The sequence below is a fragment of the Nerophis lumbriciformis genome, linkage group LG18 (assembly GCF_033978685.3).
Source record: "Nerophis lumbriciformis linkage group LG18, RoL_Nlum_v2.1, whole genome shotgun sequence".
Taxonomy (NCBI): domain Eukaryota; kingdom Metazoa; phylum Chordata; class Actinopteri; order Syngnathiformes; family Syngnathidae; genus Nerophis; species Nerophis lumbriciformis.
Genome location: NC_084565.2, coordinates 37,726,694 through 37,751,946, shown reverse-complemented (window position 1 = coordinate 37,751,946; position 25,253 = coordinate 37,726,694). Strand labels below are relative to the sequence as shown.

The 25,253-nt window shown below is 40.5% G+C and overlaps 1 protein-coding gene across 1 annotated transcript; it reads right to left on the bottom strand.

Moving 5' to 3' along the window:
- Positions 1-614: 614 nt before the first annotated feature.
- On the bottom strand, positions 615-24,265 carry rtca (RNA 3'-terminal phosphate cyclase). The gene is made up of 11 exons (XM_061978315.2): positions 24,098-24,265; positions 23,862-23,962; positions 18,136-18,279; positions 17,895-18,018; positions 17,759-17,817; positions 12,049-12,190; positions 11,868-11,989; positions 8,850-8,908; positions 6,593-6,687; positions 6,429-6,533; positions 615-802 (listed from the first exon to the last, which is right to left on the bottom strand). Exons 1-11 carry the CDS (start codon positions 24,140-24,142, stop codon positions 704-706), a joined length of 1,095 nt encoding a protein of 364 aa, XP_061834299.1. The 5' UTR covers positions 24,143-24,265; the 3' UTR covers positions 615-703.
- Positions 24,266-25,253: the final 988 nt, after the last annotated feature.

Genomic DNA, 25,253 nt, shown 5'->3' with positions numbered 1-25,253 from the left:
AAAACACGTGTACTATATGTTTGTCAACAGTGCTGTTTTAAAAAGGGAGGGAGCACTTTGTCCTAGTCAGCTACGTGTGACGTCACAGTGCGAGCAACAAGGCGTGACTAATGAGGAGCTGTTTATATCAGGGATGACGTCACACTCACCTGCAACCAGAGAGATCCACACGCAGTTTGTACTCAGTCCAAGTCCGTGTGCCGTAGGCGACGGCTGTGAGGTCCGTGGATCATCTTGGTGCAGTCTGCGGACATCCGCCATGCTGCAGGGCGGCGGGATGAATGGATGACTTGTGGCGGCGATGGGGGGGCGTGAGTGTCAGGTGACTCGGCTCGAGTTTCCTCGGGTTCTACAGGGGATGCAGGTGTGGGTTTCCATCACGCTCAGGTTTCCACAGGCAGACAGGACTCGAGCTATGCTCCCGACGTCGGCCCACTTGTCACAGGCGACTTAACGGGGTCACGTGGTCGACTCGTCACGGAAACCAGTGCAAGTTTTGACCAGCAAAATGTGATGTCTTTGGAACTTTGCACAGGCAAAAAAAAAAAAAATGCCAATAACAATAACGGAAGAGTTGGGCAAAGTACACTTTTCACACTAAAAAGCAGAGCAAGACAGTTTATTCCCATTTCTTTATTGATTATTATAGCTGAAAAAAACAAAACCTGAGCAGTTCAGCCATGTTGGAGCACTTCCCGAGTTGTTATAGGTTGGGGTTAGTGAGCCCTGACCCTTGGCATTCAATGATGTAGGTGGCATTGTTGCTCACTTCGTCCTCACACTTCGTGACCGTGAACTTGGCCTGTGAGAGAAAAAAAAAAAAAAGGTTACCGGTAACTTGGTAAAGTTGCAGAGAAGAGCCATTAGGGGGTAAGCTTTCATCAGTTAAACCAAGGGTGTTAGACTCATTTTCATAGAGGGCCACATTGCAGTTCTGGCTGCCGACGCAAAATGATTGATTGCATTCAGACAGGTTAAAATGTTGTTAAAACCATCACTTTTCTATCAGTCACAGTGACTTTTCAAAACAAAAATATTACAGCAAAAAGCATATGGGTTGATTGACATGTTTATTCTGTAAGCTAACTTCAATAGTTTGAAATTATTTTGACAGTTAATGCCAGTTATCCTGTCAACCTTTCACAAGACTTCAATTTGTTAATTGAAAGTATAAACAGTATAAACACTTTTTACAGTAAACAAATGGTAAAACAGTACTAAACAATTCCATAAAAAAAAAAATTGGTGTCATTATTAACTTTCTGTCCAAGCTTGTATAATCTACTGCCTTGTTCAATTGTAAAAAATATTCTGTGCCTAAAATTCACATTTCTATCACAATTATCATACTGTAAACATGGTAAGCTAACTTCATTAAAATTAATAGTCCTGTCAATAGCATGGAATTACAATTCAAATGTAGTTTTTTTGTAATCCTTTCAAAAGAATTCAAAATATGAAAAATTAATGAAAATTAATTTCAGCCATCAGACACTTGAAAAGTGGCACATCACATCTCTAATGTAATCATTTTAACTTTTCAACAGAAATAGCACTGCAAAAATATTAAGGACATACTTCTGTATTGTGGTAGTTATGCTGTCAACATTTAACAAGATTTCTTCAACTTGGACTTGAAAGCATAAATAGTATAAACACTTTTAACAGTATAACAGTACTAAACAATTCCAATAGATAACATTGGTGTCATTACCTTTTTGTGGCTAAAATCCAAATTTAGCAACGGCATTAGACTTGTGTTTTTTTGTCCCAACGTGGTCTTTTACATCGCTAATTACTCCGTGTCCGATCGAAAAATCTTGTCTGCACAAGGTGCAATTCGCGTAGTTTTCACCCTTTTTGGAACGGATAATTATTCCCGGATAGGCTTTTGAATATTCTTCACGGAATGACTGCAGTTTTCTTTTCGGTTTAAGACTCGTTTGCGATTTTTCTCCGGCTGATTCCATGATCGTTCGCTCGTTTGGAAACAATGGCAACTGGTGCCTCGTGCTTGGCAGCGGTGCTATAAATAGCCTCGCGCAAGGCATTCGGAATGGCTCGATAGGAAGTTACGGGAAGCAGTGTCGATTGTGATTGTTGTTACGCGATTTCGTGAATAAAACTTTAAAAAAAATTATTTTTTTTAATTAATGAAAAACCGTATTTTTTATCACTGCAACCGTAACCCGGAATAGGTTGATGAAAACCGTACTAATTACGGGAAAACCGGAGTAGTTGGCAGGTATGCAATACCCCATGTCAATGTAAAAAGTTTGTTTTTTTAAATTAAAAATTAAAAACTAACACAAATCACATGTACCGGTACATAAGTATTCACAGCCTTTGCTCCAGGGGCGTCACTAGCTTTTAAGGACAGGGGGGGCTTAGCCCCCAGGAGATGCACAGGATGCGAGCGAACGTTACGCACAAGCACAAAACTTCACAAACGGCAAACAAAGACTTAGAAATCATTCACTGTTATTATTATTTTTTTTTTTTAAATGCACGGGACGAAATGAAATGCTCCCCGGGACGATGGCTTTTAACCATTTTTTTCTTTTCTTTTTATGTATTTATTCATTCTACATTTTATATTAAATGTCTTGGTTTTTCCATCCATCCATCCATCCATTTTCTACCGCTTATTCCCTTTGGGGTCGCGGGGGGCGCTGGAGCCTATCTCAGCTACAATCCCTCTGAAAATCCTATGAAATGTTTAACAAGCCATCCTATAATAATACAACAGCTATTAATGTAACAATACAATAAAACAAATATATTTAATGATGTTTTTTTCATTATTTTAACAATAGGCTAATGTATATTACTTTATATAGATTCTACAAGAAACACAAAACTTAAAAACTAAATTATTTACAATTGCACACACAAGGTTTTGTGCAGCTTCACTCATTGTAAAGGAAGATAATGTGCTTCGTACACCTGCAGGACCGCAAGCAAGGTCGCAGAGAAAATGCGGACTGGAATTTGAGTGATGTGGGCATTTTCTATATGAACAAGTGGAATGGATTGGATACCGACGCACTAAAGGGGCTCTACCTTATGCTACAAAGTGAGGGGAAACTGAGTGAATAATAACAGGTTATATGATTATTTATTTAAACTCATATTCGGGCCACTTTATAATGACTATGTCGGCATGTATTTGTAAAAAAAAAAAAAACACAAAACACCAAATTATTTAGGAGGGCTTAAGAATATTTTAGGGGGACTTGAGCCCCCCTAAAATATGCCTAACAACGCCAATGCTTTGCTCAATACTTTGTTTTTTATTTGGCAGCAATTACAGCCTCAAGTCTTTTTGAATACGACACCACAAGCTTGGCACACCTATCTTTGGACAATTTTGACCATTCCTCTTTGCTGCACCTCTCAAGCTCCATCAGGTTGGATGGGAAGCATTGGTTCATTCAGGATGTCTCTGTATATTGCTGCATTCATCTTTCACTCTATCCTTAGTTGCTGCCGCTGAAAACTATCCCTACAGCATGATGCTGCCACCACCATGCTTCACTCGGGATGGTATTGACCTGGTGATGAGCGGTACCTGGTTTCCTCCAAATATGACGCCAAAGAGTTCAATCTTTGTCTCATCAGACCAGATCATTTTGTTTTCTCATGGTCTGAGAGTCTTTCAGGCACGTTTTGGCAAACATTTTACCAAGAAATGGCTTCCGTCTGGCCACTTTACCATAAAGACCTTGTTGGTGGATTGTCCTTCTGGAAGGTTCTCCTCTCTTCCAAAGAGGAATGCTGTAGTTCTGACAGAGTGACCATCGGGTTCTTGGTCACCTCCCTGACTAGACTAAGATGAATGCAGCAACGTACAGAGACATCCTGGATGAAGACCAACACTTCCCATCCAACCTGATGGAGCTTGAGAGGTGTTGCAAAGAGGAATGAGAGAAACTGTCCAAAGATAGGTGTGCCAAGCTTGTGTCATCGTATTCAAAAAGACTTGATGCTGTAATTGCTGCCAAAAGTGCATCAACAAAGTATTGGGCAAATGCTGTGAATACTTATGTACATGTGACTTTCTTATTTGCAATTTAAAAAGAAAACCTTGTCAAATTGTCATTATGGGGTATTGTCTGTAGAATTTTGATGACAAAAATGAATTTATTCCATTTTGGAATAAGGCTTTAACATAACAAAATGTGAAAAAAGTGAGGCCCTAGAATACTTTCCGGATGATGGGTCTGATTATTACATATTTGTTTTTACCTATACTGTAAAAAATGTTTTGAATTTTACGGTAAAAAAACGGGCATCTCAGTTGCCAGAATTTTACGCTAAAATTTTACAATGTTTTAACAGCATTTTACTTTAAATGGAAAAACAATATAACATTTTTTTGTCGCGGGAATATCTATGTTTTTAGAGTGTTACTGTGAATGTAAAAAACTACCGCGATATTTATCGTCATTTTAACAGTGCATAATTTGGTGGATAACTTGCTTTGAAATCAAGAGTCAAGCAAATATTCAATTATTTATATTTTAACAAAAAAAAATTCAGAATATATGACATCTTAAAGGGGAACATTATCACCAGACCTATGTAAGCGTCAATATATACCTTGATGTTGCAGAAAAAAGACCATATATTTTTTTAACCGATTTCCGAACTCTGGGTGAATTTTGGCGAATTAAATGCCTTTCTAGTATTCGCTCTCGGAGCGATGACGTTGTGACGTCACATCAGGAAGCAATCCGCCATTTTCTCAAACACCGAGTCAAATCAGCTGTTATTTTCCGTTTTTTTGACTGTTTTCCGTACCTTGGAGACATCATGCCTCGTCGGTGTGTTGTCGGAGGGTGTAACAACACGAACAGGGACAGTCAAGTTGCACCAGTGGCCCAAAGGTGCGAAAGTGGCAAGAAATTGGACGTTTGTTCCGCACACTTTACCGACGAAAGCTATGCTACGACAGAGATGGCAAGAATGTGTGGATATCCTGCGACACTCAAAGCAGATGCATTTCCAACGATAAAGTCAAAGAAATCTGCCGCCAGACCCCCATTGAATCTGCCGGAGTGTGTGAGCAATTCAGGGACAAAGGACCTCGGGAGCACGGCAAGCAATGGCGGCAGTTTGTTCCCGCAGACGAGCGAGCTAAACCCCCTGGATGTCTTGGCTCACACCGTCCATTATGCCACCGAAGATGATCAAGAGAAGAATATCGACCCTAGCTTCCCTGGCCTGCTGACATCAACTCCAAAACTGGACAGATCAGCTTTCAGGAAAAGAGCGCGGATGAGGGTATGTCTACAGAATATATTAATTGATTAAAACTGGGCTGTCTGCACTCTCAAAGTGCATGTTGTTGCCAAATGTATTTCATATGCTGTAAACCTAGTTCATAGTTGTTGGTTTCCATTAATGCCAAACAAACACATACCAATCGTTGGTTAGAAGGCGATCGCCGAATTCGTTCTCGCTTTCTCCCGTGTCGTTTTCGCTTGCATACGGTTCAAACCGATATGGCTCAATAGCTTCAGTTTCTTCAATTTCGTTTTCGCTACCTGCCTCCACACTACAACAATCCGTTTCAATACATTCGTAATCTGTTGAATCGCTTAAGCCGCTGAAATCCGAGTTTGAATCCGAGCTAATGTCGCTATAGCTTGCTGTTCTTTCCGTCATGTTTGTTTGTATTGGCATCACTATGTGACGTCACAGGAAAATGGACGGGTGTTTATAACGATGGTTAAAATCAGGCACTTTGAAGCTTTTTTTTTTTAGGGATATTGCGTGATGGGTAAAATTTTGAAAAAAACTTCGAAAAATATAATAAGCCAATGGGAGCTGATTTTTAATGGTTTTAACCATTCTGAAATTGTGATAATGTTCCCCTTTAATATTTGTTGCATTATATTACATTATGAATTATAAGCGGTTACATGCAGTAAGTGCTTTTTTTCTGTTAAAATAGAAAGAACAAGTACATCTTGTAAGAAAAGTACTACGCTTATTATAAAACACATCATTTGCACGCTTTTGCGAGCTATATAAAATGATGTGGCGAGCCAGATCTGGCCTCCGGGCCTTGAGTTTGACACCTGTGAGTAAAACTAATCATGAACAGTACTCAAATTATAAACATATTTTTTTACTACATTTTAGTATTTTAGGTGATATATTTTGCACTTCTTTTAAGGTACGTTGAAGTATTGTATTGTATTCATCCTGTGTTACAATGTAAATGTGACACTGCCCTATTTTTGTTTCTAATTATTTCTTATGTCAGCACTTTGGCCAACTGGTGTTGTTTTTAAATGTGCTATATAAATAAATAAACTGAACTGACACAATCCTATTATATGAACACAAAACAACTTTGACAGGACTACATTGGCCCCCAATGTTTTTTTTAGAAGTTCTAAAAGATGGCAAGACCTCACCTGAGTCAGCTGCTCCGCCACGTGGATGGCCGTCTGAGTGTGGAGCGTTACGGGGCCTGTCCGAATCCGAGAGGTCCCCTTTGCCAGCGCCATGAAGATGATGAGCTGACGAGACAAGATTGTCGTCATCACAATCCCTCTTCACACGAGTCCTCACCACTTACCTGGTCCTGAAGGAACTCGTCCACGCAGCCGCTGTGCCGGATGTTTCTAAGCAGCATCTCCGCAGCCTCAATGCCAATTTGGTCCACATACACGCCTGAAACACAACACGTCCTCTTTAAAAGGGGAACATTATCACAATTTCAGAAGGTTTAAAACCATTAAAAATCAGTTCCCAGTGGCTTATTTTATTTTTCGAAGTTTTTTTCAAAATTTTACCCATCACGCAATATCCCTAAAAAAAGCTTCAAAGTGCCTGATTTTAACCATCGTTATATACACCCGTCCATTTTCCTGTGACGTCACATAGTGATGCCAATACAAACAAACATGGCGGTTAGAACAGCAAGCTATAGCGACATTAACTCGGATTCATACTCGGATTTCAGCGGCTTAAGCGATTCAACAGATTACGCATGTATTGAAACGGATGATTGTAGTGTGGAGGCAGGTAGCGAAAACGAAATTGAAGAAGAAACTGAAGCTATTGAGCCATATCGGTTTGAACCGTATGCAAGCGAAACCGACGAAAACGACACGACAGCCAGCGACACGGGAGAAAGCGAGGACGAATTCGGCGATCGCCTTCTAACCAACGATTGGTATGTGTTTATTTGGCATTAAAGGAAACTAACAACTATGAACTAGGTTTACAGCATATGAAATACATTTGGCAACAACATGCACTTTGAGAGTGCAGACAGCCCATTTCAGGTGCGCTAAAAACATATTTTTCCACGATTTCAGCACTCAGGTTAACCATACCTAAATGGACACAAAATACTGCATTACACAAGACTACCCGAATGTACTCGAATGATTGAAAAAAAAAAATGTTTTTAAGCTAAATTACCGTATTGGTAAACACAGTTTATGTATAATAATTTACGTAAAACCTCGAGTAATGAATAAAGTTTTCATCAATTAATATATTCTGTAGACATACCCTCATCCGCTCGCTTTTCCTGAAAGCTGATCTGTCCAGTTTTGGAGTTGATGTCAGCATCAGCTTTTGAGTGTCGCAGGATATATTTAATAATACCACCTTAACATTTGACAACCAAACAATTACACAAGGCGAATCAGTAAAGAATCTGGGTATTATCTTCGACCCAACTCTCTCGTTTGAATCACACATTAAGAGTGTTACTAAAACGGCCTTCTTTCATCTCCGTAATATCGCTAAAATTCGTTCTTTTTTATCCACTAGCGACGCTGAGATCATTATTCATGCGTTCGTTACGTCTCGTCTCGTCTCGACTACTGTAACGTATTATTTTCGGGTCCGGTGGCCATGGATGAAGTGCTGGCTGTCCAGAGTCGGGACCCGGGGTGGACCGCTCGCCTGTGCATCGGCTGGGAACATCTCTGCGCTGCTGACCCGTCTCCGCTCGGGATGGTGTCCTGCTGGCCCCACTATGGACTGGACTCTTACTGTTATGTTGGATCCACAATGGACTGGACTCTCACAATATTATGTCAGACCCACTCGACATCCATTGCATTCAGTCTCCCCTAGAGGGGGGGGGGGGGTTACCCACATATGCGGTCCTCTCCAAGGTTTCTCATAGTCATTCACATCGACGTCCCACTGGGGTGAGTTTTTCCTTGCCCTTATGTGGGCTTTGTACCGAGGATGTCGTTGTGGCTTGTGCAGCCCTTTGAGACACTTGTGATTTAGGGCTATATAAATAAACATTGATTGATTGATTGATATCCACACATTCTTGCCATCTCTGTCGTAGCATAGCTTTCGTCGGTAAAGTGTGCGGAAAAAACGACTGACCATTTCGTCGGCTTTCCCCACACCCTTGTATTTTGAACAAATTTCGTCCAATTTCTTGCCACTTTCGCATCTTTGGGCCACTGGTGCAACTTGAATCCGTCCCTGTTCGTGTTGTTACACCCTCCGACAACACACCGACGAAAGTGAGAAAATGGCGGATTGCTTCCCGAGAGCGAATAATAGAAAGGCGTTTAATTCGCCAAAATTCACCCATTTAGAGTTCGGAAATCGGCTAAAAAATATATGGTCTTTTTTCTGCAATATCAAGGTATATATTGACGCTTACATAGGTCTGGTGATAATGTTCCCCTTTAAGACACAAGGAGGCCCTAAGACTTGAGCTTGTGTGTATGTCATAAAAATATTAACATGTCTTTTCAGGTTTGTGTCCCCCCCCCCCCCCCCCGCCCCCCCCCCCCAGAGTCCTTAGTGGACAACACAAGTTACAGTACTGCACATAAAGTTCTGCTCACCTTTCTTGCCCAGAGCTGAACCCGCAAACACACATCCTGTGGACGACTCTGCTATGATTCTGAAAACACACAATCAGTTTTCAGGCTTATTAATACACTTAGGCCACACCAACACGGATACTTAATAATAAACGCATACTTATCTCTGCGTTAAGGCCTTTTGTCCACACGTAAATGCATACTTTTATTTTCGTTACCGTATATGCCAGACCATAGGGCGCACTGGATTATAAGGCGCACTGCCGACGAGCGGGTCTATTTAGTTATTTTCTCATACAAAAGGTGCATTAAAGGGGTCATATGATTTTTTTCTAAATGTAAAACACTTCCTTGTGGTCTACATAACATGTAATGATGGTTCTTAAGTCAAAATGTTGCATAGGATGATGTTTTACAGATCATCTTCAAGTCGCTTTCTGACAGTCGCTTCAGGATGCGCCGTTTTGTGGGCGGGTCTTATTTACGTGGCTCACTTTGGACAGCGTCTTCTCCCCGTCATCTTTGTTGTAGCGTGCAAGGACGGGAGTGGAAGAAGTGTCAAAAGCAGCAACTTCTCATCCGTGGCTCACTAGTGCAACAACAATGCCGGAAATGTGTCCGTGAAAAACCGTGTGACCACAACTCTCTAATAACTAAAGTTCTGTGGGTGAATTATGTAAACCCACTACACAGGTAGTTTTTAGTGCTTCTATAGCAATATATAAGTAAGAACTTTACACTACTTTATATTAGAAATGGCAACAGCAGAGGATGAATGCCACATAAGAAGAAGATAGAGAAAAAGAAGAAGCTTATCGACTACGACATCGTCACGAACTACAATGGCGGACGTGCGCAAATTATCAGGACTAATGCAGATCTCAAATACACATCAGCAGGTACCAGAAGGTAAGAAAAGTTGGTTTTGCATTATATTGTGAAACAACACCAGATAATATAGAATAGAATAGAATGTACTTTACTGTCATTATATTTGCATATAACAAGATTAAGGACTCCAATTTAAGGTGCGGTAGTGGAAACAAATATGGAATAAAAATAAATCACACAAGTAGTAAAAAAAGATAAAAAATAGGAATTGAAATAAACATAGACTACGATCCAATAAAAACAATAAGCAATCCTGTACAATATACAAAATACTGTACAATATGCAGAACAAAACAAGAGTACCAGAGTAATAAAGTAATAACAATCAGATAATATGTCTGCTAATGGGTGCCATTTTGAGGTCCTTATACACACACACACCATAATAATACGGTAGCCGTAATGGGCCGACAATCTATCAAGCGGTGTGGCTTCAAAGTCATACTAAAACATTTTGACAGATTTTTGTGTGCTGTGTGTAATGTTCTTTATTTTCAATGGAACATTTTAAGTTTTGGTGTCATTTACTGGCGTCATATTGCAGCCTACACGTATCTCTTGTGTGTGACTACCATCTACTGGTCACACTTATTACACCATGGAGCAAACAAAATTGCTTCGAGGTCGGTAAAGCACAACCAGAATTATTCCGTACATTAGACGCACCGGGTTATAAGTCGATTTTTGAGAAAATGAAAGGATTTTAAGTGCGCCTTAGAGTCCAAAAAATACGGTACTTGCTATAGAATATTTTTGACAACATATTTATTTTCAGAGTATCGGATCAGGACTCGAAATTGGATTGGATCTGAGGCCGTAAAAAAATCAGATCGGGATCGGAGACAAAAAATGTTAACTGGGATATCCCAACAAATAACCCTTCATTAAAGGGGAACATTATCACAATTTCAGAAGGGTTAAAACCATTAAAAATCAGTTCCCAGTGGCTTATTTTATTTTTCGAAGTTTTTTCCAAAATTTTACCCATCACGCAATATCCCTAAAAAAAGCTTCAAAGTGCCTGATTTTAACCATCGTTACATACACCCGTCCATTTTCCTGTGACGTCACACAGTGATGCCAATACAAACAAACAGCAAGGTATAGCGACATTAGCTCGGATTCAGACTCGGATTTCAGCGGCTTAACACTGTTTGATAAGATAATTACTAACAACTATGAACTAGGTTTACAGCATATGAAATACATTTGGCAACAACATGCACTTTGAGAGTGCAGACAGCCCATTTCAGGCGCGCTAAGAACATATCTTTTTCCACGATTTCAGCACTCAGGTTACCGTAACCATACCTAAATAGACACAAAATACTGCATTACACAAGACTACCCGAATGTACTCGAATGATTGAAAAAAATAAATGTTTTTAAGCTAAGTTATTAGTAAACACAGTTTATGTATAATAATTTACGTAAAACCGCGAGTAATGAATAAAGTTTTCATCAATTAATATATTCTGTAGACATACCCTCATCCGCTCTCTTTTCCTGAAAGCTGATCCGTCTAGTTTTCGAGTTGATGTCAGCATCTGCTTTGAGTGTCGCAGGATATCCACACATTCTTGCCATCTCTGTCGTAGCATAGCTTTCGTCGGTAAAGTGTGCGGAACAAACGACTGACCGTTTCGTCGGCTTTCCCCACAGCCTCGTATTTTGAACAAATTTCGTCCAATTTCTTGCCACTTTCGCATCTTTGGGCCACTGGTGCAACTTGAATCCGTCCCCGTTCGTGTTGTTACACCCTCCGACAACACACCGACGAAAGTGAGAAAATGGCGGATTGCTTCCCGATGGGCGTTTAATTCGCCAAAATTCACCCATTTAGAGTTCGGAAATCGGTTAAAAAAAATATATGGTCTTTTTTCTGCGACATCAAGGTATATATTGACGCTTACATAGGTCTGGTGATAATGTTCCCCTTTAACTTTTGGTTTGGTTATTAGCATCTTATTAGCTAATGCTAAAACGTGGAACCTAAGTCAGCGGTGTCAAGTGAAGCCTGCAGGGTCATTTTTTAAATTGGCCCATGGAAAATTCTAACAATAACATGATTTCATTATTAATGAGGTGTATTATTAGCTATTACACTACATCGCTGTATCATGTTTTGTTCGGGGAGGCGGGGCTTACATGATGCCGCTGCCGTTGCCAAAGGCCTTCTCTTTCTCCTGCAGTGCTTGAATGTTGACGTACAGATCTTTGATTTCTCTCCTGATTGTACGAACTGCGGCGGTCGACATGTCCTTGGCCAGCTGGAGACAAACACGCGGCAGTCACATGACCGCCCGGAGAGCCGCGTCAGCATTCGTACCTTGTAAGGCAGCACGCCGGCGACGTACGCTCTGCCGTAAATCTTGGTGATGGTTCCTCTGTCCAACATGGTGACGGCCTGCAACTCTTTGACGGGACTCACAGAGACGGCCACCTCTCCCCCGCCTTTTGGATAGAAGCCTCTGAAACACACACACACACACACACACACACACACACACACACACACACACACACACACACACACACACACACACACACACACACACACACACACACACACACACAAAGGTAAGAAATAATCATTCACACAGACATACACACACATTGTTGGCGCTAGGAATTTTCAAAACGGGGTCCCAGGGACCCCATCAAGTCATAAAAATGGGGTCCCACAGTAAATTTTTGGGTTCCCACTTTTTTGTAAGCGTTTTGAAAACAAATGATAAATGTATGCATTATCCTGTTCTCTCACATTCTATATAGTTTAGGAAAAAGGTTGTCATAAACGTTACTTAATTCATTGAAAAAATAATACAAAGGAAAACAAATTTCTATGCATATTGTCAGAATAATTGTATCTAAGTTATCACAAAACTTTGTGTTGCCATGAGTTCCCGGCGAGAGGACAAAAGCTGTCTTTTTTTTCCTGAGGGAACTCTCCTGAAGGAATCAATAAAGTACTATCTATCTATCTTTGATCCTACCAAGCAAAAGGCTTGTAAAACTCCACTGTGTAGGATGGGAAGCGACATGAAGGGGTGGGTTTCTTTGATGTATTGTAATCCACAGGAAGATTTTGTCTTTGACAAAGCGGAGAGGAAGCAGGACCTCACCCCCCTCCAGGCACCTTTTCTTTGAACTGTTTTGTGAACGAAGGCAGCGGCTGTTTACGACCCCCTTCCTTTAGAAACGGCTGTTGCCATGTAATCAGGGAAAGTCCAAATAAAAGAGGAGGCGTATAATCTTGACGGGAGACTGTACATGAGTACAGCCCAGACGCTTCTCCTCAATTGAGCCAAATTTAATTCTGTCTCTGTTTGATTCCTTGCTTCTTTGTCCGTTTAATAGATGTCATCAGTGTTTGAACCTGACACATATGTAAATGTATTCAGTTATAAACATTCAATCACTTTCGTCTTTCCTTCATGGATCTAAACTTTACCGCTGCCGCCCTAAAATCAAAGTTCTGTGGCTGACGAGGACAATTGACACATCTCATCCCTGCATATTTTACTAGAATACCCTTATGGGCATTACATATATCAAAATAAAGTACCAACTGTACTGTTTACTTGTTGAAATACCCTTTTTAGAGCAAATATCTACCCAAACGACCACCTTGCTGCTGCCAAAAATGTATTTGAAGGGTATTTCAAGAAGTAAACAGTACAGTATTGATTTTGATGTATGTAATGCCCATAAGGGTATTCTAGTAAAATATGCGTGTGTAAATAACAAAATATTATGTTGAATCACTTTTTGTCAGGCAATATTACATTTAATGAAAATTTCACATAAATTATTACATCCAAACACTTTATAAGTATGTATTATTTGCAGGAAGAAATAACAGTTACAATTGGATGTATCTTCCAAACAAGAAAGAGGTTTTATCACATCAACATCGGATTAACAACAGAAAAAAGGAAAACTGTAATTTTCCGGACACGATAAAGGCTTAAATAATGTCAAACACGTAGCGTTACAATAACCACGAAGATAAAGTGTTTGTCTTACAATTACTAATCCGCTGTGGACAGACTAGAGATGCCCGATAATGGCTTTTTTGCCGATATCCGATATTCCAACATTGTCCAACTCTTAATTACCGATTCCGATATCAATCGATACTGATATATACAGTGGTGGAATTAACACATTATTATGCCTAATTTTGTTGTGATGCCCCGCTGGATGCATTAAACAATGTAACAAGGTTTTCCAAAATAAATCAACTCAAGTTATGGAAAAAAATGCCAACATGGCACTGCCATATTTATTATTGAAGTCACAAAGTGCGTTTTTTTTTTAACATGCCTCAAAACAGCAGCTTGGAATTTGGGGCATGCTCTCCCTGAGAGAGCATGAGGAGGCTGAGGTGGGAGGGGGGGCGGGGGGGTGTATATTGTAGCGTCCCGGAAGAGTTAGTGCTGCAAGGGCTTCTGGGTATTTGTTCGGTTGTGTTTATGTTGTGTTACGGTGCGGATGTTCTCCCGAAATGCGTTTGTCATTCTTGTTTGGTGTGGGTTCACAGTGTGGCGCATATTTGTAACAGTGTTAAACTTGTTCATACGGCCACCCTCAGTGTGACCTGTATGGCTGTTGACCAAGTATGCTTGCATTCACTAGTGTGTGTGAAAAGCCGTAGATATTATGTGATTGGGCCGGCACGCAAAGACAGTGCCCTTAAGACACGCCCCCAATATTGTTGTCTGCGTGGAAATCGGGAGAAATTCGGGAGAATGGTTGCCCCGGGAGATTTTCGGAAGGGGCATTGAAATTCGGGAGTCTCCCGGGAAAATCGGGAGGGTTGGCAAGTATGACTGGGAGACGCAACTGCTCTGTACTTCTCCCTACGTCCGTGTACCACTCCGTACAGTGGCGTATTAAAAGGTCATACATTTTACTTTTTAAACCGATACCGATAATTTCCGATATTACATTTTAAAGCATTTATCGGCCGATATTATCGGACATCTCTAGGACAGACCAAGCCAAGCAATGCAGGTTTAGCGAGCAGTGCGCGTGTAACCCATATTTAAAATACCCATTGAAAATATGCATATAGTGCGAAGACTTTTATTGTGGAGGGTTACTTCCTGCCGCTCACCTCCTTCTTAAGGAAGTGCCGCTCACCTTACCACCCCCTCCCGTCTGCTGTGGCTGCGGTGCTGTGAGACGCGCTTGAGAAGAAACTTGCAAAATCTCCTCATTCTCACACTTTGCAAACTTCTTAATTAGGTGAGTCTTTTGCCATGGCATAATCAACGGAATTCCAAACTCACAATCATGTGTCATGTCGCCAATATTATTTTAGCATTTGTTTTAGCATAGGCGCTAACCGCTGCCATTCTTCCATAGAGCCGGCATGTTCGATTATCGGGGCGTGCATGGTATGTTGTTTTGCCCTCGATTACTCAGATAATTATGTTTTCTTTTCTTTTGATCATCCAGCCGATTTATAGGCAACAGTTTAGTTTAGCAAAGTGGCAAAGGGCTTTAAACTGCTAATATGCTTTTGCCACTTTGTGGATGCGAATCAGATGGAACGCAGGTGCGTGTATTTAGGTTGTTGCGCAACACTTTAATTTAACTTTGCTTGATTGTTTATCAATTTTGAATGTTTGGATAAGTACTTGACTATGAATTATGATACATTGAGTTTCTAATAATGAGTATTATTATTAAACTAGGTTAAATAAGTGCACTTGTAATTTAATTTGTAATTGAACTTGTAATTGAATTTGTAAATGAATATGTAATTTAATTTGTAATTGATCTATGATTGAGTTTTATCACTTTAGATAAGAAATCATGATCTGTATTATTAGAAATGTATTATGAATGTTCATTTTAATTGGACTCATGATTGTATATTAATCAACATGGTTAATTATGTCATATCAATTGGTTTATTAGTATAACAAATTAGTCATTCGGGACAATTGAATGCTTACATTATGCTTTCAAGTACATATATAATGTACTTTGCTAGTGAAGAGGTAACTAGGTTACTCACTTAGTTTTTTTTGGACTTTTAGGTCAGGTTTTTTTTCCGGGAAGGAATACCCGTTGACCCAAACAACCTGAGCTTCCTATCCACCTTCAAACTCAACTCAACAAATGGCGAGCTAAACAACTACGCGGTAGGACAAGCATTTTTTTCTCCTCTGCCGCGAACCTTTTTGGATTACTTTTGTTTTTGAACTGAACTTTTGGACTGACGCAAAAGCGTTTGCGTACCTTTTGAACTGAACTGTGAACTGGTTCCGAGAAGGCAGAAGGACTGCATCTTGTATTTTTGTTTTGGGCATTATTTTTATTTTTTTCTATTGTGTCATCTGTGTCATTTATATTAGTGTGCTAATACATTTAATGCAGTCGAAACCAAGATAACTACCGTATTTTCCGCACTATAAGGCGCACCTAAAAACCACAATTTTTCTCAAAAGCTGACAGTGCGCCTTATAACCCGGTGCGCTTTATTACGATTCATTTTCATAAAGTTTCGATCTCGCAACTTCGGTAAACAGCCGCCATCTTTTTTCCCGGTAGAACAGGAAGCGCTTCTTCTTCTACGCAAGCAACCGCCAAGGAAAGCACCCGCCCCCATAGAACAGGAAGCGCTTCTTCTTCTACTGTAAGCAACCACCCGCCCCCGGAAGAAGAAGAAAAAACGCGCGGATATCACCGTACGTTTCATTTCCTGTTTACATCTGTAAAGACCACAAAATGGCTCCTACTAAGCGATCCGGTTCATAAAAAGACGCAATCTCTCCATCCGCACACGGATTACTACCGTATTTCACAGCAACTGATATTCCTGTGAACCGCACTGTGGAACGGGAGCACGTACGGTGAATATTCGCACCACAGGGAATGAGAAGTCATCCTTCACTGTGGTTCTAGCTTGCCATGCTAACTTCCACCCATGGTGATATTCAAAAGGAAGACCTTGCCAAAAGAGACCTTTCCAGCCGGCGTCATCATAAAAGCTAACTCGAAGGGATGGATGGATGAAGAAAAGATGAGCGAGTGGTTAAGGGAAGTTTACGCGAAGAGGCCGGGTGGCTTTTTTCACACAGCTCCGAAGGCGAACACACCTTCACTAAGACGGGCAGACAGCGCTGGACGACATACGCCAACATTTGCCAGTGGATCGTAAATGCCTGGGCAGATATTTCGGTCACAACTGTGGTCCGAGCTTTCCGGAAGGCAGGATTCACAGAACTGCTGAACAGTGACACTGACTCCGGTGACTTCGACGAGACGGAACCGGCCATTTTGGATCCCGTATTCGCCCAACTTTTCAATTCGGACACCGAAGACGAAGAATTCGAAGGATTTACGAATGAAGAATAACTTCAGAAGGTGAGCGCTATGTTTATTTTGTGTGTTGTGACATTAACGTTCGAGCAACATTATGTTGCTATTGTTCTACACCATTTTGAATTTTACTATGTTTGTGATTGCACATTTGCGTACATTTTGGGACAGAGTTGTTAGAACGCTGGTTTTCAATATATTATTAAAGTTTGACTGAACTATCTGACTGTTTTTTTGACATTCCCTTTAGCGCAGCGTAGGCGCGGCTTATAATCCGGGGCGGCTTATTGGTGGACAAAGTTATGAAATATGTAATTCATTGAAGGTGCGGCTAATAATCCGGTGCGCCTTATAGTGCGGAAAATACGGTAGTTGTCGTCATCTTTCATACCTCAGGCTCCTAGACGAACCATCTTCTGTTACACGGTTTATACTTTTAACCCGCCTAGCCCATGTAAGCGTTACACGCGCTCGCGCGAAGGAAATACATTTTGGGCAGGCAACATTTTGGCAACACACCAGCGAATATAAACAAAGCGAAACACAGGCGGAAAGCGATTATCGATAAAAAAAAGGGTCGGTAAAAAAAAATAAAACTGTGTCCCAGTGACGTGCGGACTTCTGGAAATGCGCGTCCTTTCTGACTTCAATGCGTAAAAAGACAGAAAAAGTGCGTTAACGCCAACATTGCACACACATACCTCATTCTGATGTCACAGTCAAAATGAGCACCAAACTTTTCCACGATGGGTTTGAAGACCTGAAGAGAAAAATGGTCACCATTAAATCACTAGTTTATTCAACTTCTTATGATGATGATGAAATGACAACGAGTACCTTGACAGTGTAGTCTATCTGTGGGGCCATCTCGGCATTGGTTCCTCCTCTGAGGCAGAGGTGTGACGCGGCGTCAGTGTAGAGAGCGCACGGCAGGCCGACCTGCAACAACAGACACACACTCCTGACACACACACACACACACACACACACACACACACACACACACACACACACACACACGAATGAGTACACAGTACACACTTTCTAGTACATTGGTGGCAATGATGGCGAGAGTCACCCTGCTGTGTGTGGGTCCGCCGTGTAGCTCCCGGAAATAATCTTTCCCGGTGTCAGACTGATGTCCGTGGAGCCGATAGTGCCGCCCTGCAGGACGCCAGAACACATGTCCGAAACAAGCTGCAGTCCACTCAGATGCTGAGGCCTGAACGCACACACAGACACACACATTAGTCAGTGACGTCGTCTTCATTTTGATGAGGGCAGTCTGAATGGATGAAAATGTGAAGATACCATAATGAAAATAGCTACAATATATTGAGTGGTGACAGTGTTTTTAAAACAAATGACGAGTTAGCCTGTGAGTAACAACTTCAATGAATTTCAACCAAGCTAGGCAGACGCAGACTGCAATGGATAATCAGGACTGCAGAAAAGATCTTCCCCCCTATCCAGGATTCATACTGGTCAAGGGATATGAAACGAGCAGGTAGCATCACTACAGACCCTTCACAACCTGGTCAAACTCCTCCTCCACGGTGCGCCAAAACAACCCGTCCGAAGAACATTTTCTTCCCCCAAACTATCAATCTGATGAATGTTGTGACATAACTCTGGAACTAACCAGTCATTGTGAATGTCCTAACTCATGTTCACTTCATTATCGTTTTGCTCTTTGCTCTATTTAGGTATGTGTGTACAGTAAGGGTGTAACGCATACCTGCCAACTTTTGAAATCAGAAAAACCTAGTAGCCAGGTTAAAATGTTGCTAAAACCATCACTTTTCTATCAGTCACAGTGACTTTTCAAAACAAAAATATTACAGCAAAAATCATATGGGTTGATTGACATGTTTATTCTGTAAGCTAACTTCAATAGTTTGAAATTATTTTGACAGTTAATGCCAGTTATCCTGTCAACCTTTCACAAGACTTCAATTTGTTAATTGAAAGTATAAACAGTATAAACACTTTTTACAGTAAACAAATGGTAAAACAGTACTAAACAATTCCATTAAAAAAAAAAATTGGTGTCATTATTAACTTTCTGTCCAAGCTTGTATAATCTACTGCCTTGTTCAATTGTAAAAAATATTCTGTGCCTAAAATTCCCATTTCTATCACAATTATTATACTGTAAACATGGTAAGCTAACTTCATTAAAATTAATAGTCCTGTCAATAGCATGGAATTACAATTCAAATGTAGTTTTTTTGTAAGCCTTTCAAAAGAATTCAAAATATGAAAAATTAATGAAAATTAATTTAAGCCATCAGACACTTTAAAAGTGGCACATCACATCTCTAATGTAATCATTTTAACTTTTCAACAGAAATAGCACTGCAAAAATATTAAGGACATACTTTTGTATTTTGGTAGTTATGCTGTCAACATTTAACAAGATTTCTTCAACTTGGACTTGAAAGCATAAATAGTATAAACACTTAACAGTATAACAGTACTAAACAATTCCAATACATAACATTGGTGTCATTACCTTTTTGTGGCTAAAATCCAAATTTATTCTATCAGATTGATCATACTGCAAAAATGATATGGTATTTGTTTTTTTGTCCCAACGTGGTCTTTTACATCGCTAATTCCTCCGTGTCCGATCGAAAAATCTTGTCTGCACAAGGTGCAATTCGCGTAGTTTTCACCCTTTTTGGAACGGATAATTATTCCCGGATAGGCTTTTGAATATTCTTCACGGAATGACTGCAGTTTTCTTTTCGGTTTAAGACTCGTTTGCGATTTTTCTCCGGCTGATTCCATGATCGTTCGCTCGTTTGGAAACAATGGCAACTGGTGCCTCGTGCTTGGCAGCGGTGCTATAAATAGCCTCGCGCATGGCATTCGGAATGGCTCGATAGGAAGTTACGGGAAGCAGTGTCGATTGTCATTGTTGTTACGCGATTTCGTGAATAAAACTTTATTTTTTTTAATTAATGAAAAACCGTATTTTTTATCACTGCAACCGTAACCCGGAATAGGTTGATGAAAACCGTACTAATTACCGGAAAACCGGAGTAGTTGGCAGGTATGGTAACGGTACGTGTATTGGTATTTATCCGTTTCGGTACAGGGGGGTTCGGTACGGAGGTGTACCGAACGAGTTTCCACACGGACCGCACGTTGTGTAAACAATGCACCCTGAGGCACAACACACGGCATGCTAGCAACGACCGGGCTACTACAACATGCAAAAGCCAGAGCTGGAAGACCCTCCTGCCTCGTTAAGATCTGCCGTTTGGGAACATTTGGGCTTCGCGGTGCGATACAATGGATAACATCGCTTCAACGAAGAGAAAGACGAACAAACACAGCTCCCACCGCATTCAAGCAGCTTCTCCTCGGCGAGTCAGGCAGGGCTAAAGCAATAACAAATGCCGTTGGTGTTTTTATAGCAGCAGATATCAGACCATATTGCATTAAAAACTAGATTTTGACCCACTTCTATGGTGGAAGAACAATGATCCCATATATCCTCTTACTGCCAAGTTAGCCAGGCACTACCTCGCCAGACCTGCTACCTCCGTGCCCAGTGAAAGGGTATTTACCACAGCTGGAGACATTTTAACTGCAAGCAGGTCTGCTCTTTCTGCAGACAATGTGGATAAACTGATTTTTCTGGCAAAAAACATGAAAATTGAGTGAAAGTCACCAGGGTTAAAGGCCGGGGTGGAAAGAAAAGTTAATCTGAGGCTGAGTTGACTTGAAACTGTTTAATGTTGCACTTTTTGCATGTAGAAGAAAAGTTTTGTCATTTTATTTAATCTGAGCAACAACTTGAAGCAGTTTAATGTTGCACTTTATATGTAGAAAGGTTTTGTTAAGAAACCAATTCTGAGCCTTATCTTATTTAGTTTTTATTTTATATATGTTGAGTGCACTAACCCTGGCAATGGACCCTGTGTGTATTTGTATGTTATTGTTATGCTTAGCATTCATGACTGCCTGCTGTTGCACTGACCATGCTATTTTAAAGCAATGCTAAAAGAATAAAGCCATTGTTTACACATTTTGGTAAATAACCATACAATTTATATTTTGTTGTTTTCTTACTGTACCGAAAATGAACCGAACCGTGACCTCTAAACCGAGGCACGTACTGAACCGAAATTTTTGTGTACCGTTACACCCCTAATGTACAGTAGGGTTGTACGGTATACCGGTACTAGCATAGTATCGCGGTACGAATGAATCAAAAACGGTACTATACTCTGTTTGAAAAGTAAATTTATTTTTTTTACAGTCATGACGGCGAGTTGTCACGTCGTGACATTGCTGGTTTTACGAGCAGAGGAGCATGTTCGGCAGCGCACAATCACAGAGTACTTACAGCAGACACAGTGTGTAGGCAGAAAAGGGAGAACGGACGCATTTTGGCTTAAAAAGTAAAGATAAAGGTGACGTTATAACACTGAAACGCCCTCAGGAAGAGGTGCTTTAAGACACGGCTAATGTTCATCCGCAGTCTGCAGTGTTTTAGCTACTTCTAAATCACTAATCCTCGCCTCCATGGCGACAAATAAAGTGAGTTTCTTACAAGTATCATCCCTGCAGGACGAGGAATAGCTAAACATGCTTCACTACACACCGTAGCTCACCGGCGTCACAATGTAAACAAACGCCATGGGTGGATCTACACCTGACATCCACTGTAATGATGCCAAGTACAGGATCGTATCTAGTCGATACTACTATGATTACATTGATATTTTTTAGCATCACAAAATCTTTTTTATTTTTTTTATATTATGCAGTTTGCATGTTCTCCCCGTGACTGCGTGGGTTCCCCCCGGGTACTCCGGCTTCCTCCCACCTCCAAAGACATGCACCTGGGGATAGGTTGATTGGCAACACTAAAATGGGCCCCAGTGTGTGAATGTTGTCTGTCTATCTGTGTTGACCCTCATGTCAGCAGGCCAGGGAAGCTAGGGTCGATATTCTTCTCTTGATCATCTTCGGGACGGTGTGAGCCAAGACATCCAGGGGGTTTAGCTCGCTCGTCAGCGGGAACAAACTGCCGCCATTGCTTGCCGTGCTACCGAGGTCCTTTGTCCCTGAATTGCTCACACACTCCGGCAAATTCAATGGGGGTCTGGCGGCAGATTTCTTTGACTTTATCGTTGGAAATGCATCTGCTTCGAGTGTCGCAAGATATCCACACATTCTTGCCATCTCTGTCGTAGCATAGCTTTTGTCGGTAAAGTGTGCGGAACAAACGTCCAATTTCTTGCCACTTTCGCATCTTTGGGCCACTGGTGCAACTTGAATCCGTCCCTGTTCGTGTTGTTACACCCTCCGACAACACACCGACGAGGCATGATGTCTCCAAGGTACGGAAAACAGTCGAAAAAAACGAAAAATAACAGAGCTGATTTGACCCGGTGTTTGAGAAAATGGCGGATTGCTTCCTGATGTTACGTCACGTCCGAGAGCGAATATTAGAAAGGCGTTTAATTCGCCAAAATTCACCCATTTAGAGTTCGGAAATCGGTTAAAAAAATATATGGTCTTTTTTCTGCAACATCAAGGTATATCATACTTGCCAACCTTGAGACCTCCAATTTCGGGAGGTGGGGGGTAGGGGTTGGGTGCGGGGGGCGTGGTTGGGGCGGGGGCGTGGTTAAGAGGGAAGGAGTATATTTACAGCTAGAATTCACCAAGTCAAGTATTTTATATATATATATATATATATATATATATATATATATATATATATATATATATATATATATATATACATCCCCAAGGGAATAAGTGGTAGAAAATGGATGGATGGATGGATGGATGTATATATATATATATATATATATATATATATATACATATATATATATATATATATATATATATATATATATATATATATATAAGAAATAATTGACTTTCAGCGAATTCTAGCTATATATATATATATATATATGAATAAAAGAAATACTTGAATTTCAGTGTTCATTTATTTACACATATACACACACATAACACTCATCTACTCATTGTTGAGTTAAGGGTTGAATTGTCCATCCTTGTTCTATTCTCTGTCACTATCTTTCTAACCATGCTGAACACCCTCTCTGATTATGCATTGCTGTGTGGCACGCACAAAAGTGCTTTCATCAAATGCACTAGATGGCAGTATTGTCCTGTTTAAGAGTGTCACAACATTGCTGTTTACGGCAGACGGACTGCTTTACTGTAGACGTTCTTTATATTGTGGGAAAGCGGACTCGGTCCGCATGGAGCTGGCGTGGCCTCCAGCTCCGCCTGAATTTCGGGAGAAAATTTGTCCCAGGAGGTTTTCGGGAGAGGCGCTGAATTTCGGGATTCTCCCGGAAAATCCGGGAGGGTTGGCAAGTATGAGGTATACATTGACGCTTACATAGGTCTGGTGATAATGTTCCCCTTTAAGCAATTAAAAATGCACTGTATCTATGAAACCTCTTTGTGTTTCTTTGTTTAGCAAGCTTTCCAAAGATACTAATATTTTCATAATCGGATATATATTAAGATATACATTTTTAACAGAAGGGTCACAAATCCAATCTTTGAGCCCCATTGATTTTTGTATTGAAGAAGTTAACCAGAAATTAATGCATTTTCGCCGGTTTTAAAAGTCCCTATATTTCTTAATTTTTTTCACAGGAAAATATTACTTATATCACTGGAATCGTATTTTCGAGACACATCTGATAATACTGTTTTCATGTAAAATAAATATAAAACATTTATAACCACATACGATGAATAGGCTAACGTTAGCCCGCGATGCTAGCTCACCTGAGTCCGGGTGTGCTTCTCCCGGCTCGGATTTTGGACACTTTAATGGAAGAGCCGGTGACGCAGCTGAGGGCCGCTGACACTCTCAGGATCTGTCCGCCCTACGAAGAACCAACCCCGGGGAGACAGAGAAGGGACAACCGGTGAGCATGGTGCCAGCCGGCTGCTAGCATTGTCACGGCAGCACCAAGAAACAAGATACATGCAAGTTAGAAAAAAAATGATGCGCTACTCACTCCCTCCATTACACTGCCATCCAGCTCCACTACTGACGACTCCATATTCGACAATGTTTTGGTAATATTATTATTAGCTTCGACTATCTTCCTGGCTAGCAGCCACAATATATTGCGGCGATATGTTTTCAGTTTTGAACTCTTCTTCGTCTACAACTTCCTAGTATCAACGGAAGTAGAACAAATAAAAGCTTTTCCGCTGACCTTCAAATTAAAGTAGACACCGAAAGCATTCCTACTACAAGTTACAACATATTTACGAGCCATAATTTAGCCAAAAAAATAAATAAAAAAGCCCACATATTATGACTTTGTAAAATGTCATCATGAAGTTTATTTCTACTCTGACACTGACATTGGGTGTTAAAGTGCAACCGTGGGTTTAGTAACATACTTGCCAACCCTCCCGAATTTTCCAGGAGACTCCCGAAATTCAGCGCCTCTCCCGAAAACCTCCCGGGACAAATATTCTCCCGAAAATCTCCCGATTTTCAGCCGGAGTTGGAAGCCACGCCCCCTCCAGCTCCATGCGGACCTGAGTGAGGACAGCCTTTTTTCAGGACGGGAGGACAACAGGGTGACAAGAACTAAATCATCCAGACTAGAGATACATTGTATTATTATGTTTATCTTACCTAAAAATAAATACATTTATTAATTAAAAAACTAAAAAACTAAATACATTTTTACTATATTTTGCTAAAAACATAAAAATTAATTGTATTTTATTTTGTATTTTTTTCTGACTCCTTCTTACGTCCAGCCATAGAATTATACCGGTACATTAAAATAAACATATTTGAAATAATAAATTTTAAATTATCATAATAATTCATTTAAAATGACCATATTTAATTATTTAAAAAATGGCTTGTTTATCAACAACTTTAGCATTTTATTCATTACATTTTGAAGCTCTCAGAAGCCAAGTTATGTTATATTCATGTTATATTTATGCAAGTTTGAAGTATCAATTATCTGAACACAGTTTTGTTTGCATATTTTCAGGATGTGTATATATATATATATACATATATATATATATATATGTATGAAATACTTGACTTGGTGAATTCTACCTGTCAATATACTCATCCCCTCTTAACCACGCCCCCAACCACGCCCCGCCCCACCCCCGACCACGCCCCTACCCCCC

Coding starts and splice junctions, on each gene's coding strand:
- rtca (XM_061978315.2), bottom strand. CDS start 24,142: ATGGAGTCGTCAGTAGTGGAGCTGGATGGCAGTGTAATGGAGGGA. Junction 6,688..8,849: donor TTCAGCTCTGGGCAAGAAAG/GTGAGCAGAACT, acceptor GTTGTGTTTCAG/GCGTGTATGTGGACCAAATT. Junction 6,534..6,592: donor ACGAGTTCCTTCAGGACCAG/GTAAGTGGTGAG, acceptor TTGTCTCGTCAG/CTCATCATCTTCATGGCGCT.